Source organism: Artemia sp. Qi Xiang Cuo, chromosome 18, assembly GCF_049724085.1.
Source record: "Artemia sp. Qi Xiang Cuo chromosome 18, ASM4972408v1, whole genome shotgun sequence".
Classification (NCBI taxonomy): domain Eukaryota; kingdom Metazoa; phylum Arthropoda; class Branchiopoda; order Anostraca; family Artemiidae; genus Artemia; species Artemia sp. Qi Xiang Cuo.
In genome coordinates this window covers 21288799-21306821 of record NC_142811.1, presented here as the reverse complement: position 1 = coordinate 21306821, position 18023 = coordinate 21288799, and the positions used below count along the sequence as shown (strand labels likewise).

The 18023-nt window shown below is 37.9% G+C and overlaps 1 protein-coding gene across 1 annotated transcript in view; it reads right to left on the bottom strand.

Moving 5' to 3' along the window:
- Positions 1-5608: 5608 nt before the first annotated feature.
- The window catches only part of LOC148941318 (uncharacterized), a 41964-nt gene continuing 29549 nt past the window's right edge, over positions 5609-18023 (bottom strand). The window contains exon 3 of the mRNA XM_089104407.1: positions 5609-5912. Coding sequence (XP_088960533.1) covers positions 5675-5912 — 238 coding nt within the window. The 3' untranslated portion in view covers positions 5609-5674. The remainder of the gene's footprint in view (positions 5913-18023) is intronic.

Here is an 18023-nt window from a genome sequence, read left to right as displayed (position 1 = left end):
ATCCCAAACTATAGGTTTCAGACAACACACACCTACAAAAGGCTATGAAACCTAGCTCATAAAAGCCAGAAATAGCAACCTATTTCTCTAGTTTGTTTTTATCAAAAAAATATTGAATTAGAACCATCAGTCCTCATCATTATAAGTATCCAAAAATAGACTAAAGTTTCAGAATTTAACCAGAGAATTGCATTTTCCATAATTTTCTTACAAAAAACTAGAGTTTACGGCCAAAAACCATTATTAGCTCAGATTTTATAGAAATAGTTTATTACCTAGCTCCTAAAAACCAGAAATAGCAAACTACCCACCCCAAATTGTAGGTTTCAGACAACACAAACATATGAGAGACTAAGAAACCTAGCTCATAAAAGCCAGAAATAGCAAACTACCCACTCCAAATTGTAGGTTTCAGACAACACACACCAATGAGAGACTAAGAAACCTAGCTCTGAACAGTCAGAAATAGCAAACTATCCATCCCAAATTGTAGGTTTCAGACAACACACACCTATGAGAGACTAAGAAACCTAGCTCTGAAAAGCCCAAATAGCATCCCAAACTATAGGTTTCAGACAACACACACCTACAAAAGGCTATGAAACCTAGCTCATAAAAGACAGAAATAGCAAACTACCCAACCCAAATTGTAGGTTTCAGACAACACAAACCTATGAGAGACTTAGAAACCTAGCTCTGAAAAGCCCAAATAGCATCCCAAAATATAGGTTTCAGACAACACACACCTACAAAAGGCTATGTAACCTAGCTCATAAAAGCTAGAAATAGCAAACTTCCCACCCCAAATTGTAGGTTTCAGACAAGACACACCTATGAGAGACTAAGAAACCTAGCTCTGAAAAGCCCAAATAGCATCTCAAACTATAGGTTTCAGACAACACACACCTACAAAAGGCTATGGAACCTAGCTCATAAAAGCTAGAAATAGCAAACTACCCACCCCAAAGTATAGTTTTCAGATCAACCCATCCCCCCCAAAACACTTTTCAGCCATTTCTTGCTAAAATTTTTTATTTCAACTCAACCACACGGGTTTTTTGCTAGCAACTCGCCCTCCACTATAACTACGCTAATACATCCTTCTGCCAATCAACCCATCTCCCCAAAAACACTTTTCAGCCATTTCTTGCTAAAATTTTTTATTTCGACTCATCCACACGGGTTTTTTGCTAGCAACTCGCCCTCCACTATAACTACGCTAATACATTCTTTTGCCAATAAACCCATCTCCCCCAAAACACTTTTCAGCCATTTCTAGTTAAAATTTTTTATTTCAAGTCATCCACACGGGGTTTTCGCTAGCAACTCACCCTCCACTATAACTAAGCTAATACATTCTTTTGCCAATTAACCCATCTCGCCCAAAAAACTTTTCAGCAAGTTCTTGTTAAAATTTTTTATTCCTACTCATCTACACGGGTTTTTCACTAGCAACTCGCCCTCCACTATAACTTCGCTAATACATCCTTCTACCAATCAACTCATCTCCCCAAAAACAATTTTCAGCCATTTCTTGTTAAAAGTTTTTATTTCAACTCATCCACACGGGTTTGTCATGTGTTATTAATATATGTGATAATACGAGCGTGCGAAGCCTGTTTTCCAAAACTGACCGTTTCTTGTAACACAACTGGTTCTATTTAGATCGGAAAAAAGACAACGCATCTTAAATGCACGATGGGTAAAGGGACATTTTGAACAAGATGACTATTTCCAAAGAATTGAACTCACAAACATAGGAGGGGGGGATGTAGGTCTATATAGTGGAAAAAAGAGCGTACTTTACATTTTATAGCGGGAATACTCATCATATTGCAGGGTTTGTATTGTTGGGGGGAGGGAGGGGGGGGGGCTAAGTACCCCTGAAATTTGAATTTACTAGTGGGGTGGTAAAATGATTTTATTTGGAAATTAATTAAGAAATTTAGTTAGCTGTACTCACATTGTAAATTGATGTATTCATTGCTTTAAAGTTAATAATATTCAATGTATTATCTATGATATATCAAATCATTATGAAAATTAAATCTCAAGGACGAATAAAAAATCACTCCTTTTATTTATAACCAATCACCAATCAATTTATCGTATATTGAGCAACCTCCGATGTCTCTGATTGGCCCCTAAAAACGGATGTTGGCTCAAAAAACAGTCTGGTTGAAAAACGTGGAGTTGAAACAAACTTGTGTGGGGAATCCCCGCTCATACTGCTCGCTTTTTTTGCATTGTTTAGGAACCGGTGGGGAATCCCCGCTCGTTTGGAAAGGTACCAATGGTACATAAGCAAATAGCATGTAGTTTCAAAACGTGTTTAATCACGTGTAGAGGTCCCATAGAATAACATAGGAAGGAACATAGTGCTATAGAATAGCATGGGAGGGAACATAAATCCTTAGAATAGCATGGGAGGGAACATAAACCCTTAGAATAGCATAGGAGGGAACATAAACCCTTAGAATAGCATAGGAAGGAACATAGCGCTATAGAATAGCATAGGAAGGAACATAATCCACCCAAATCCATAAGTACATGCTCTGGAAAGGTGCCAAGGAACGTAATCTTCCAAATAGCACAGGAAGGAACATTGAGTGAGCAAATCCATAGGTACATACTCTGGAAATTCCTATGGCCTCAAGCAAATAGCATGGTAATTCCTATGGCCGCAAGCAAAATGGTACTTGTCCTCTACTGTTAGTTGCCATCCAATTACTTTCGACTATTAAAAAGGGCACTAGCCATTTCAATTTCTAATCGTTCTATTCATTTCTAAGCACGTTCTATAAAAATGTTTTATGCCTTCAGGGCATAACTTGCAACCCTTGTCCTGAGGGCTGTGAGGGGATTGTCATCCTCAAAGACCTAATTTACAGAACTTAAAACTACGTTGAATGAAATGGCTATCTCAAAATTTTGATTGGATGTGTTTTGGGGAAAAGGTGGGCGTGAGAGGGGGGCTAGTTGCCTTCCAATTACTTTTGACTATTAAAAAGGGCACTAGCCCTTTGAATTTCCACTCGAATGAGCTTTTTCTGAAGCTTCTACGACAACGTCTTTTATAAAAACCTTATATGCCCCCAGGGCATAACTTACAACCCTTGCCCTGAAGGCTGTGGGGGAGTGTCCTCCTCAAAAACATAATTTCTATCTGTAAACCAACTACGCTGAACGAAATGGCTATCTCATAATTTTGATCGGACGTGTTTCGGGAAATAGTGGGCGTGGAAGGGGTGTTAGTTGCCTTCAAATCCTTTTCGACTATTAAAAAAGGCATAAGCCACTCCAATTTCCAATTGAATGAGCCCTACGAAGTGCCCTGCTCTAAAGGAAAAAAAAAATAAAACATTGTGCCAACATCGTTTTTATATGCCCTCAGGGCATAACTTAAAATCCTTGCCCCAAGGGTTGTGGGGGAGTGTTCTCCTCAAAAACGTATTTTCTATCTGGAAATCAACTACGCTGAACAAAATGGCTATCTCAAAATTTTGATGGGATATATTTGGGGGAATCTTGGGCGGGGGGGGGGGGGCGCTAGTTGTCCTCCAATCACTTACGACTATTAAAAAGGGCAGATACCAAGTTTTACTTTAGCTACTAGGACGGAAGCTTTGTTCCCAAACTTCATGGAGTGTACTATTTCAGAATAAAAGACCTGCTGAAACATTCTGACCCCTCCATAAGTGATCGACATGATATTTGCATAGACAAGTTTATGGTGGATTGCATTGCTTCTCCATGGAATTCACCCTAGATTTTTATTATGTTCTAGAACCCAATTATCATTAATGGTACTAATTAGTTTTTGCTAAGGCTATGAAAAAAAAAACAGTTTTTAGGAATCGCTATTTTGATGAGAATAAAATGGATTACAATGCTGGCATCTTTTATGTACTCTTAAGTATGTAAGACTTCTAGGTTAACAGTATATAGGGCTATTCTAGGTTACAAGTAGTGACCCCTATTCTATTTTTAAAACAAAATTAGTCTTCCAGATTGTTTAATATTTTTGAAATCTAATACAATCTGTGCAATATTTAAATCTTACTGAAATCTCAATTTCCCCTCATTTTCCTATATCTTTTGCGCTGCCCAGGAATATATAGTTGTCTACTTAGACTAATAGTGTATCATAACCACATTCTACAAAAAATAAATCAAGAATCTATGTTAATGAAAACAAAAAATTAATTCTACTAGCTTATGGCACCCTACTAAAATGATTCTGTCACTACACGACTGAAAAATTAACAGATCTGTTCCTTAATCTGAGAAAAAATCTTAATTTTTTTTTTCAAATAAAGATGATTTTCAGAATAATTGTTTTCTTGTGCTGTGGAGCCTCACATTAATTTGTGCAGTTCCACCACCTCTAAAACAGCGTCAATCTAAAAAAAAAAAATACCGTAAAACAAAAATTTACTAAGACAAAAAAACTAGAGGGCAACTTGGCCCCCTCCCACGCTCATTTTTTCCTGAATTCACCCAATTAAATTTTGAGATAATCATTTTGTTTGACATAGTTGAAAATCTAATAAATATGTCCTTGTGGATGACTTAATCCCCACAGTTCCCGGGGGAAGGGCTGCAAGTTATGAACTTTGCCCATTTTTTACATATAGTATTGGTTACTGGAAAGTATACAGACTTTTTCAGGAGGTATTTTACTGGTGGGGGGTCGGAGGAGGGGCTACATGGAAGGATCTTTCCATGGAGAATGTTGCCTTGGGGGATGGGATATTTCTATGAAGGGGGAGGGGCAGGATTTCTCAGCATTATTCAAAAAAAGATCAGAAATTAAGTAAAAAAAAATAATTTTTTTCAACTGAAAGTAAGGAGCAAAATTAAAACGAACAGAAATTATTACGTATATGCAGGGGTTCGCCCCCTAGTCAATACCTTGCTCTTTGCGCTAAAGTTTTTTTTTAGTACTTTTAAAAGAGCTATCTATTCTAATTAAACGGCCTTTGTGATTCAGGGATTTATGATTCGAACAAAATTCGAAATTTAGCGTAAAGAGTGAGATATTGATTAGGGGTAGGACCCCCTCATATACATAATTAAAAAAAATAATAATAAAACAAGCGATACGGCTCAAAAGTCACGCTCCCGTGATTGGAGCTTGAAACATCTACAGTAGGGTTTTAAGTTATGCTGAATCTGATGGTTTGATTTTAATTAGGATTCTATCACTTTTAGGGGGTGTTTCCCCCTTTTTTCAAAAATACGGCAAATTTCTCGTGACTTTTGATGGGTAAGACTAAACTTGATAAAAGTTATATATTTGAAATCAGCATAAAAACCCGATTCTTCGGGTCAATCACTCTCAATACTGAGCCGGGTCGCTCCTTACTTACAGTTCGTTACCACGGACTGTTTGAAAAGAAAAAAATGGCTTAACAATTAAAAACTTAAAATTAATTCAACTATTAAAAACCAATTACCAAAAAGAATAACTTTCATCCCAACCCCAACCAGAGGAAGATGTCCTAATCCAAAATCCACCACTACTTTAGGGGGGGGGCACCTATATCCGCCACTGGTTCAAAAGGAAGAGAAAGAATAAACTCTATTTGATTGAAACGTTTTTAAACTTAATTGACAGCTTTATTAACCGAATGCGTAAATAAATAAGACACAATATTTTCTAAATATGCGACTAACAAGGATGTAACCCGAAACCAGCAGGTGGAACACAGGCAACTGCAATTGTTGAAAATGCGGTTGACGTTGCGTAGAACACTGTACTAGTCAATGTCGATCTTACAGTTGATTCGATTGTTAAATGAAGGAATTTTCTGCCATTGTCCGGACTACTCAGTCCACCCTCGGGGGGTGAGGTGCTCCCCATAGATGACTCTATGTCAGAAGTAAACTCTCCTTCCTCCTTTTGCATCCTGCAAAGCTAATTTTTTAGTATTTCATTTATTTCCTTTTACATATTTACAAAGAAACAGTGAGTATGTAGTGCAAGTTTTTTTTAGATATTGTCAAACTACACTATTTTAACATATAAATATGTAGGTCATATACCGAAGTGCACCAATCCTAGCTAAGTGGATTGGTGCGCTGGATTTAACATCCTTTGTCCGAGAGGACGGGGGTTCAAATCCTAGTGTACTCAATTATCTGGTTTGGGACGGGGGTCAGTGGCGGGACTCTGTAAGCTCAGCCAGAGTCTACCCAGCTTTAAATGGGTACCTGGAGAAACCTGGGAAAGGTAGACAGGAAGGATGTAGGAAAGCGCAAGATGTTTGGCCCCCCAACCCCCCATTGCACTTCCTGGCTTAAGGGCGAAGAAACGGAGATCAACACCGCCAGTAGGGACTTTAAAGTCCAATGCCGTATTCTTTACCTTCTTTACCATATACCAAATCAATTAGCTTTATTAAACAAAAACCGGAGAACATTGACTCAAAATGTACGTTATTTATATTAATTAGTTAAAAAACTTTTCTCACAAAAGAGGTAGTTCAAAGCAAATTAAAGAGCTACATTAAAGCAAAGACAATTAGAAATATAGTAAATTGTATTTCAAGCGTAAATTAACAATAAATTACTACTAATAAATAAATGAAACCAAAAACAAAAAAAAAACTACAAAAAATGATCAAACCTAAAACGAGCAGAGTTTACCACTTAAGGCTGGGCACACGTAGCTGATTTCGGGAAATGATTTCCAAATCAGCGCCGATTTTAAAAGAAATCGGTGTCGATTTGACCTTGAAAAATTTTGTAGTTTTCGGCGCCAATTTACGAAAATCAGCGCCGATTTTCATCGTGATCACACAAAAAATAGGGATACAAATAAATAGTCAACCAGAGATGTATGTGGTGAAAGACCCCGCTACTGAGTTTAGAACTAAACTAAGAACTAAGCTGAGATCATTCATGCAACTATCAATAAACTCCAGTTGACTATTTGTGTCCATGATTCTTTGTTTTTAAAATCTCGCGGATTAAATTTTTCTTTCAACAAATTTTTCTTACCGCTATCGTTTGTCCACTGATGCTGAGCTGAAATCGGTTCCCGAAATCAGCTACGTGTGCCGAGCCCTTTAGAGGAGGAAACCTAATGCCCTCTCTTAATTAAGTAAAAAATACCTTTTCCACAAAATCAGTTTTTCAAAGAAAAGTAAAGAACTCCATTAAACAAAAAATGAGCAAAAATTAAATCAAATAATCTACGAAGCGTGAAACTACCGCAAATCTGCATCGATAAATAAATAAAACCCAAAACGAACAGAAATTACAATTAATAACCGAGTCAAACTCAAAACGAGCAGAAATTAACATAAGTTGGGCTCAAAACCCCTATGCCTTCCCATGCCGGAACATAATTTGCACTTTACTGAAAAAAATATAATTTTTTTTACTTTTATAACTTCAATAAATCAAATAATATTAACATTTTGATCACTAAATATCAGTATATGTATATTAAACTGAAAATGCACATTCATTCGTATTTTTTTAAGTTATTTTGTTTAATGGAGTTCTTTACTTTTCTTTGAAAACTTATTTTGTGGAAAAAGTTTGTTTAATTAATGTCTATTCGTTTTATATTGACATAGTCTTTTAAGGGGAAAAGAAAATAATACTTTAAATCTTTTCGTTTTCTAAGACTTTATAGTTTGGCCTGCTGTTTATATGCTGAAGAAACATTTTCAGCAATTTTTTAATAATATACACGCTTTTAAAAATCTGGACACAAATAGTAGTGTTTAATTTGGTTTCATACCTCCTCTAGTTGACCTGAAATGGAAAACTTGATACTATTCGCAAAAAATCTTCTTACTTTCTTTGATAGCTTGGATACACTTACGCTATTTTGACTTGGTTAAATTCTAAGAGCAGAAGAAACCCCGAAAGTTTGAACATAATACCCTCAGTCGTTCTTAGGATACTGCTGAGATGCCTTATTGGGAATTAGCATTAATACAGTGCATTTTGATTTAATCTTAAGGCAACATTTAGTTTTTAAACATAAAGGCAAATGGGAAGGTGGTTGTGGGAGGGGGATTAGTTGCCCTCCAATCACTTTTGACTATTAAAAAGGGCATCTAGCCCTTTCTATTTTCAATCGAATAAGCCCTTTTTCGAAGTTCCTATGACAGCTCCTTCGATACGAAGTGCCCTGGTCTAAACAACAACAACAACAAACAAAAAAATCATACATTATACACACATCGATCTTTACTATAAAAATTTTCAAGCCTTCCAATCACTTTTGACTATAAAAAAAGGCACTAGGCCTTTCGATTTCTAATCGAGTGAGCCCTTTTTGAGTTTCTGCGACAGCGCTTTGTATAAACACCTTATATGCCCCCAGGGCATAAATTACAACCCTCACCGCCTAAGGGCTGTGGGGGTGGTTGTCATCCTCTAAGTCATAATTTCCAGAACTTTCAACTACTTAAACAAAATGGCTATCTCTAAATTTTGATTGGATGTGTTTGGGAAAATGATGGGCGTGAGAGGGGCATTTGTCGCTCTACCATCACTTTCAACTGTTAGAAAAGGCACTAGCCCTTTCAATTTCCCATCAAATGAGCCCTTTTGAAGTTTTTGCGACAACGCTTTCAATAAAAACAATATATGATCCCAGGGCATAACTTACAACCCTTGCCCTGAGGGCTTGGGTTGTCGTTCTCAAAGACATAATTTCCAGAACTTTCTACTACGTTGAACAAAATGGCTATGTGAAAATTTTGATTGGATGTGTTTGGGGAAATGGTGGGCGTGAGTGGGGCGTTCGTCGCTCTCCCATCATTTTCAATTATTAAAAAACGCCCTAGCCCTTTCAATTTCCAATCAAATGAGCCCTTTTGAAGTTTCTACGACAACGCTTTCAATAAAAACCATATATCCCCCCAGGGCATAACTTACAACCCTGGCCTTGAGGGCTGGGGTTGTTATCCTCAAAGACATAATTTCCAGAACTATCTACTACGTTGAAAAAAATGACTATCTGAAAATTTTGATTGGATGTGTTTGGGGGAATGGTGCGCGTAAGAGGGTGGTTAGTTACACTCAAATTACTTTCGACTATTAAAAATGGCGCTAGCCCTTTCAATTTCTGATTGAATAAGCCTCTTTTAAAGTTTTACGACAACTCTATCTATAAAAACCTTAGGTTCCCCCAGGGTATAACTTAAAACCTCTGCCCAGGGGGCTCCGGGGAGTTTTTGTTATACTTAAATATATAATGTTCAGAACTTTCAACTACGTTGAACAAAATGGCTATCTCTAAACTTTGATTGTATGTGTTTGGGGAAATGGTGGGCATGAGAGGGGGGTCAATTACTCTGCACTCACTTTCGACTATTAAAAAAGGCAATTTCAATTTCCAAACAAATGAACCCTTTTTGAAATTACTACAGAGACTTTCTATATAAACCTTATATGCCTCCAGGTCGTAACTTACAACCCTTGCACTGAGGGCTCTGAGGGTGCTATCATCCTAAAATACCTAATTTCCAGAACTTTCGACTATGTTGAACAAAATGGCTATATAAAATTTTTAAATGGATGTGTTAGGGGAAAAGGTGGCCGAGAGAGGGGGGTTAGTTTCCCTTTAATCACTTTCAACTATTAAAAGGACACTAGCCCTTTCTATTTCCAATTGAATGAGCCCTTTTTGATGTTTTTACAACATCACTTTCAATAAAAAACCTTACATGCCCCCAGGGCATAACTTCCAACCCTTGCCCAGAGGGTAGTGGGGGGAGAAGTTGTCATCCTTAAAGACCTAATTTCCAAAACTTTCAACTACGTTGAATAAAATGGCAATCTAAAAATTTTATGTGACTATCCAAAAGGTGAGCGTGAGAGGGGGGTTAGTTGCCCCCCAATCACTTTCAACTATTAAAAACGGCACTAACCCTTTGAATTTTCAATCGAATGAGCCTTTTTTGAAGTTTCTACCACAACGCCTTCTATAAAAACCTTATATGCCCCCAGGGCATAACTTACAAAACTTGCCCTGATTGCTGTGGAGGAGTGTCCTCCTCAAAAACATAAGTTCTACCTGGAAATTAACTACGCTGAACAAAATGGCTATCTCAAAATTTTGATTGGATGTGTTTCGGGAAATGGTGGGCTTGGAAGGGGGGCTAGTCACCTTCCAATCACTTTTGACTATTAAAGAGGGAGCAAGCCACTCCAATTTCAAACTGAATCAAAACTTTTCGAAGTTTCTACGACAACTTCTTTGATACGAAGTGCCCTGCTCTTAAGGAAAAAATAATAAATAATACACTGTGCGAACATCGTTCTTTTATGCCCCCAGGGCATAACTTAAAACCCTTGCCCTGAGGGTTGTGGGGGAGTTTCCTCCTCAAAAATATATTTTCTATCTGGAAATCAACTACGCTGAACAAAATGGCTATCTCAAAATTTTTACTGGATGTGTTTGGGGGAACGATGGTCTTAGGGAGGGGGGGTGGGCTGGTTGCCCTCCAATCACTTTCAACTATTACAAAGGGCACGAGCCATTCCAATTTCCTATCGAATGAGTCCTTTTCGAAGTTTCTACGACAATTCCTTCGATATGAAGTGCCCTGGTATGGAAAAAAAATAATACATTGTGCCAACATCGTTCTTTACTTAGGCAGAGCGATTACGCTGCCTTTGCTACCAAAACGTAAGTTATACTTGACTGAAAACAATTTTTTTCCAAGCTATTTGTTTTCATTTATCAGAGCATAAAAAACAATCACAATAATAATTATAAATCACATTTATAAAAATTATAAATATGGATTGACAGTTTAACATATACTCATACTTATTTTAAAAGTCTCAACAATTTTAGACTTACTTGTATCAACTTTAAATGTTTAAAATGTATTTTGTTTTAAGTAATTTAGGCTGCAAATTACTTTCTGGATTTTAGAAGCTATGAGGTGTTAGCCCCACTCCTCCCTTTAGTGATTTCTGCTTGCTTTAATTTTGACCTGGTTATTTATTGCATTCTCTGTTCGTTTTGGGTTTCATTTACTTATTGACAATGGTTTATGGTTTATTCACGCTTGAAATATTATTTGGTATATGTCTGCATATCTTCGACTTAATATAGCTCTTTACTTTTCATTAAAAAATTATTTTATGCCCTTTTTGAAGTTTCTACGACAACGCGTTCTATAAAAACTTTATGTGCCCCCAGCGCATAACTTAAAACCCTTGTCCCGAGGGCTCTGAGGGGGTTGTCATCCTCAAAGACCTAATTAATAGAACTTAACACTACGTTGAATAAAATGGCTATCTCAAAATTTTGATTGGATGTATTTGGGGAAAAGGTGGGCGTGAGAGGTGTGTTAGGTGCCCTCCAATCACTTTCGACTATCAAAAAGGGCCCTAGCCCTTTGAATTTCCAATCGAATGAGCCTTTTTTGAAGTTTCTACGAAAACGCCTTCTATAAAAACCTTATATACCCCAAGGGTATAACTTAAAATCCTTGCACCGAGGGTTGTGGGGGAGTTTCCTCCTCAAAAACATATTTTCTATCTGGAAATCAACTACGCTGAACAAAATGGCTATCTCAATTTTTTGATTGGATGTGTTTGGGGGAATGCTGGGCGTGGGGGGGCTAGTTGCCCTCCAATCACTTTCGACTATTAAAAAGGGCACTAGCCCTTTGAATTTCCAATGAATAAGCCTTTTTTGAAGTTTCTACGACAACGCCTTCTATAGACATGATGATGTTTTAGAAAAATTTGTTTTTCGTTCGGGTATATCGCCAAATTATACAATGAATACTTCAGTATCACAAGCCAAGTTCAAGAAAGCTACTGAGCTCCAGAGCAAGAGATTAAACCGACTACTTAGTAAGCAAGGTAGTTTAACCTCTACAGTAAACAACCTGTCTCCCGAAATACAAGAATTAAAGAATAACACTTTTAAAGAGACAGAAAAATAGAAGATCAAAAGCAGAAGAACTTGAGCATTAAACTCTTCACTTAAGGCGTTGTCGTAGAGACTTCAAAAAAGGCTCATTCATTGGAAATTCAAAGGGCTTAAACTTATTGTTTAAGTCGAAGAATTAATTTTATAGACGATACTTATTATAGTAGAAGAATTAAGCATAGTTTCAGTAAAAAAAGAAAAGAAAAAAAAAGAAGATACAATGTAAACATTTGGGAAATTTTTTTTTAGCAAAAGTACAAAGCAGGAAATTTTCTCTAACATGGAAATTTGTAGGAAATCTATAACCCAAATTATGACTTTGGAAGATATTTTCTTCCTAATTCAATCCCTACCCTGCTTATAAGGTTTGAAAGAAATATGTTAAGGAAAATCTTAATTTTATTTTAATTTAGGACAAAAAGCATAGAGGCTGCTTTTCTATAGTGTAGTTCTAGGTAAAGTGATTTTGGGGATTTGAGCAGCGTTTGAAACCTTTCTTCCGAAACTGAGCTTATTTTTAAAGAAAACTTCAAGCCTTACGAGTAAAATTGGAAGTATAAGCTGGAAAGCACCTTCTCCGGCCCTATTTTCGGCTGAGAATATTTTCTGAATTTATTTTTTCTAGCATAAATATTTTCTAAGTTCTAAGGAAGTCAGCGTCCAGGAACAAGGAACTTGAAAATACCTTCTTGATTCCATTTTTTTGTGCTGACGTAAAACACCAGCTATCTCACATCATACCTAAAGGCAAGGGGGGGATTCCATCCCAAAAGGTAAATCTGAAATACTACTCAACATATTGATTATTGGAGCTTGATTTTGAACATATTTAAGCTTGATTTTGAGCGTTGTTCGTTTCATTGGCTAAGAAAAGAAATTTACTGATCCTTTCGGCATTTCCCCTTAAGAATCAAGATTTTGGCTCACTTCAAAGACTTCAAATATTTCAGATTCAAAGACCTCGGTTGAAAATTTGCAAAAAACCCTTGGGGCTCTAAAGGTCTGAAAGAATTCTTGCCATTATCTGGTTACAACCTTTAGTAGAGATTAAAACTTTAAAGTTTAATCAACAATCCCCCTCAACCCACCCTGAAAGTTTTAACACAATATTTCACTTTTCCCACTAACTTTCTCTGGCAGTCTCACCTAATACTCCATTCTGCTCATGAGATATTGCATCTGTGCCATTTCAAAAACCAGGATTCAATGAAATTGTTACATTTGGTTCTTCAATAGTAGCGGTAGTCGCAACACTTCTAGTCGTAGTGGTAACAGTAGTAGCAGTAATAGTAGTAGTAGTAGTAGCATCTATAGTTTTGCATGGTTTTTTAGGTTTTTTTGATTGTTGCTGGAGACTTCAACGCAAGAGTTGGTCCCTCTGACCAAACCACAAGACAAGTCCTGGGAAAATTTGGACAAGGTCACAGATGCGAGAATGGGCGAAGGTTGTTAAACTACGCCTTGATGAACCACCTTGTTGTCACCAATACCATATTTCAGCACAAACCTAGCCACCTTTTAACTTGGCATTCAAATGACGGTGTCACTAAGGCTCAAATAGACTTCATTTTCGTACACCAGCGCTGGAGAAGCTCCGTACAGGACTCTCGCTCTTACAACGGCGCGGACACAGGCTCGCAGTCTGGGTCTGACCACAGGATTGTTGCTGCAAAAATTTTGCTACGTCTTGCAACTCGGAGGAAAAACAAACCCAAGGCCGGATTCGACATTGGTAAGCTCCAAGACAAAGAAGTTCAGCAGTCCCTCAATTTGGAACTGACTTACCGATTTGACGCTCTCAGTTCGGATGAAACCCCACCCCCCGAGACGATATGGGAGACCTTTAAAACCGTGATGACAGAGACGGCTGATGATACCCTAGGCCGAGCAAAAACCACACGACAGCACTGGATTACCGCTAGGACCCTGTCAATAGTCGGTGAGCGAAGACAAAAGATGAGCGGCCCTAAAGAAGAAACAAAAGAGCTGCGCAGACAGGTAAAACGCTCTGTCCGTCTGGACCGCCGCCAAATGTGGGAAGATGCTACCGTGTCGTTAGAGAAAGCAGCACGCTCACATGATACCCGCAAGCCTTACCTGATCCTGAAAGAGTCCGTTGGTAAGAAAGCTGCTGTCTCAGAAATAGTCAAAGACAGATCAGGAAAAATCATCAGTTGTCAGAAGGAGCGCTTAGCAAGATGGAAGGATCACTTTCAGATGCTCCTAAACCCATCCCCATTATCCGCCCCTGATGCTTTCCCACCTGCCGTTTCTAAAGAACCCTACGACGTCGAGCTGGATACACCGACCAGAGCCGAAATACTAAAAGCGATCAAGACCCTGAAGAACCACAAAGCCCCAGGTGAAGACGGCCTCCCCGGAAGTGTACAAACAATGCCCTGAGGTCACTGCTGAACAGCTCCATGGCATTCTCGAAGAAGTGTGGAGGACCAATTCTTTCCCAAAAGATTGGAAGACATCAGTCATTCTCCCCTTCTATAAGAAAGGAGATAAAACCGAATGCAAAAATTACCGCGGAATAAGTCTTATAGACATTGCGGTCAAAATATTCGGGATTATACTCTTGAACCGCTTCAAAGGGGCAAGGGAGGAAAGAACCCGAGAAAATCAAGCCGGCTTTCGGCCAGGTAGAGGCTGTACTGATAATATCTTCGTTTTTCACCTCATTATCCAGCAGTTTGAAAGGTACAATCTACCCCTGATCTTGATGTTCCTGGACTTCATTGCCGCCTTCGACTCTGTCACTCGCCAGAAACTTTGGAAGATCCTAGAGAATAACGGAATGCCGCTGAAGTTTGTTGAACTGATGAAGGCATACTATGACGCGTCAGTGAGCCGAGTTCGAGTCTATGGTGAAGAAACTAAAGAATTCCTGGTTGAGTTCGGAGTAAAACAAGGGTGTATCCTCTCTCCGACTCTGTTCAATTATTGCGTCGATTGGGTGCTTGAAAATGCACTGTCGTCCTATCCAGGAGTTCAGATCGGACAGAATCTCTCACTGACTGACCTCGATTATGCGGATGATGTTGGCCTCCTGTCAGAACCCGTAGAAGCTCAAAACATGCTTGACAACGTGGTGGCCTGGGCAGACCTGATCGGCTTGAAAGTCAGCACAGAGAAAACGAAATTCATGGCTATTAACCACGACGCAGGACCATTCACACTAACTGTCAATCAAGTTCAGCTGGAAAAAGTCAACTGTTTTACATACTTAGGCTCCCAAATATGTATTGACGGATCCTCCGACGCTGATATCCAACAGAGAATACAGAAAGCGCAGACAGTCTTTGCCTCCCTTCGGAAACCCTTATGGAATCGCCGCGAAGTCAGTGTCCAAACGAAAGTGCGAATCTACATGGCACTAGTCCACACCGTTCTCCTTTACGGATGCGAAACATGGTCGGTAAAACTACAGCATGAGAATACGCTGAAGGTGTTTGAGCATACCTGTCTGCGAAGAATTCTCAGAATACAGCTGCGTGACCGTATCTCCAGCACGGATCTACGTCGAATGTGCACTATTCAGAGAGATGTTGCGCTCACTATTAAAGAACGCCGTTTGAAATGGTTGGGTCATGTTTTTACGGAAGCCACCAGAATACTTGCCTCGCCAAATACTTCTAGTCAAGCCTATTAGCTCCTGGAAGAGACGCCAAGGAGGACAGAGGAAAAACTGGTGGAACCTGGCCAAATCAGACCTTGAACCTATCGGGAGATTCAGAAAGTTCGGACACAGATGGTCAACTCAGTGGCTTACTTTTGCAGAGCAGCTGGCAGAAGATCGCTCAACATGGTCCAAGAAGGTCTCCAAGATCATCGATGCCGGGCGAGGTGGAAACGCCTGATTCCCGCCACAAGTACAAGTAAGTAAGTATTGTTTTTTAGCACAGAATAAGCATCATTGCAACTGTGACTTCACTTCTTTGTCTCTATTAAATATGACGTAGATAATTTCGGAGACCACACTGCCTTTCCATGACGATAAATAAAAGTTCAAATAGGGATAAAATCCTTTTAATAGACAGTGATGATGATAACAGTGATGATGATATTTTCTGGGGCCGGTATATGGATGACATTATTTCAGTATGGGATTATGGGGAGGAGGAATTAAAAGGATTTTTGGAACTTCTTAATTGTTTGGGAGGGGATTTAAAGTTTACTGTTGAATTTGAAGAGAATGGGAAACTTCCTTTCCTTGATGTTCTTCTTTTGAAAAATCAAAATAGTCTGGATTTTAAATTTTACAGAAAACCGACAAATAACAATAGATTTTTGTCTTATAGTTCCGGTCACGCTCGCCAAGTAAAAATTGGCTTGATCATTTCTTTAACTGATCGGATCTTTAATATTTGCTCTCCAAAATTTGTTGAGGAGGAGTTGTCTTTTCTAAGGAAAATACTAATAAGTAACATGTATCCAGAATGGTTAATTAACCAGACTTTTTCAAAAAGAAGAAAAAGGTTTTTAGAGATTTCTAAGGAAGTCTTGGAGACAACTCGGGAGAAGGATGTTTTTGTTCCTTACCATATGTACCCGGGCTAAGTGAAAAACTTAAGAAAATTTTACAAAGCAATGGTTTAAGGGTAGCTTTAAAGAGTAATAATACTTTGGGTAGTTTTCTAAATTCTGGGAAGGATCTAACTTCATTGGGGCAACAAAGTGAGGTTTATCAGATCCCATGTACTTGTGGAAGCTCATACGTGGGACGTACTAACCAGAGTTTGGAAATGAGATTATTACAACACAAAGATTCTATTTCTTCGGCTTTAAAGCAAGATTCTAAGTCTGAAGATTTCACTTCAGCCCTTTCAGAACACATTTTTAGTTGTCCAGACCATTTTATTTTGTTCGAGAATGTCTCTTTGATTTCTAGGGATCGGGGTTTAAAGCAAAATTTTCGTGAAATTCTTGAAATAAAGAAAATCTTATTCAAGAATATTGCTTTGAATCGGGATACAGGTGAATATGGGCTGAACTCTATCTATGATAATTTATTAAAATCTGACAGAGTACAGTTCAATTCACCCAATGTAGTTGACCTTTGTCCAAATATTATATCTTTGAATGCTAATGAATCGAATCCAAGAAGGTCAAAGAGAATAGCTTCCGCCTTTGCTTTGAAAAGAATTAGAGATTCAAACAATATGTAGTGTTATTTGATTTAGTATATAAACTTTTGTTTTAAATTGTTTTATTTTAGTTTTACTACTGATGACGGTCACTGTATATGTGACCGAAATATCTGGTATTTTTGTGAATTTCCATCACTGTTATCATCATCACTGTCTATTAAAAGGATTTGATCCCTATTTGAACTTTTATTTATTGTCTCTATTAAAAGCAATTGTCGAAAATCTAGGAATGTCGCTTGAGATAAGTGAGAAAATTGACAAAGGAAAACTTAAGGAATATTATGAAAAAAAAGAAGCAGCTTCCTCTACTAAAAATAATTGAAAATGATAGTTATAGTCAAGAAGAGGTGGACAAAAGTTTCATACTGCCAGAAAGTTGTCTGTTGCCACAAAAAGTTAAAGAACGCATGTTTTTTTTTATACATAATTTGTTACCCACAAAAGAGTCAAAAGTAAAGATGGATATGAGTGGTAGTAATGGACTTTGTAAGCCATGCGAGAAAAAACTAGAAACGCAATGTCACGTAATGTTAGAATGTGAAAAAAAGAAAGAGGACTGAGGAATTTATTGGCAAGTGTTACAGGTGTTACTGGTAGAGAAAGCTGTGTACCTAAAAGTAGATGATGAGGCCTATATAAGGAAAATAGTGTACATAGCATCGCTTTTTTACTATTACACGTGGAAGCGAAAAGAAAAGCAGAAGGAAGATTATGATGTGATAAATCGTGTGGAAACAGAGTGGAAAAGGATAAGGATTATGAAGTGTAAGAAAATTGAGGACGTGTTTGGTATAAAGCAGGAGGGAATAGTTTTTATGTCTTGGTGGGCAAAGATGTGTGGTAAAAAAAAAGACTTTTATAAATATAAATTTATTGATAAAAAAATGCTATAGAGTGATGAAATCACAGAAAAAGCACTTAAACTCAAGAAATGGAAAAACAAA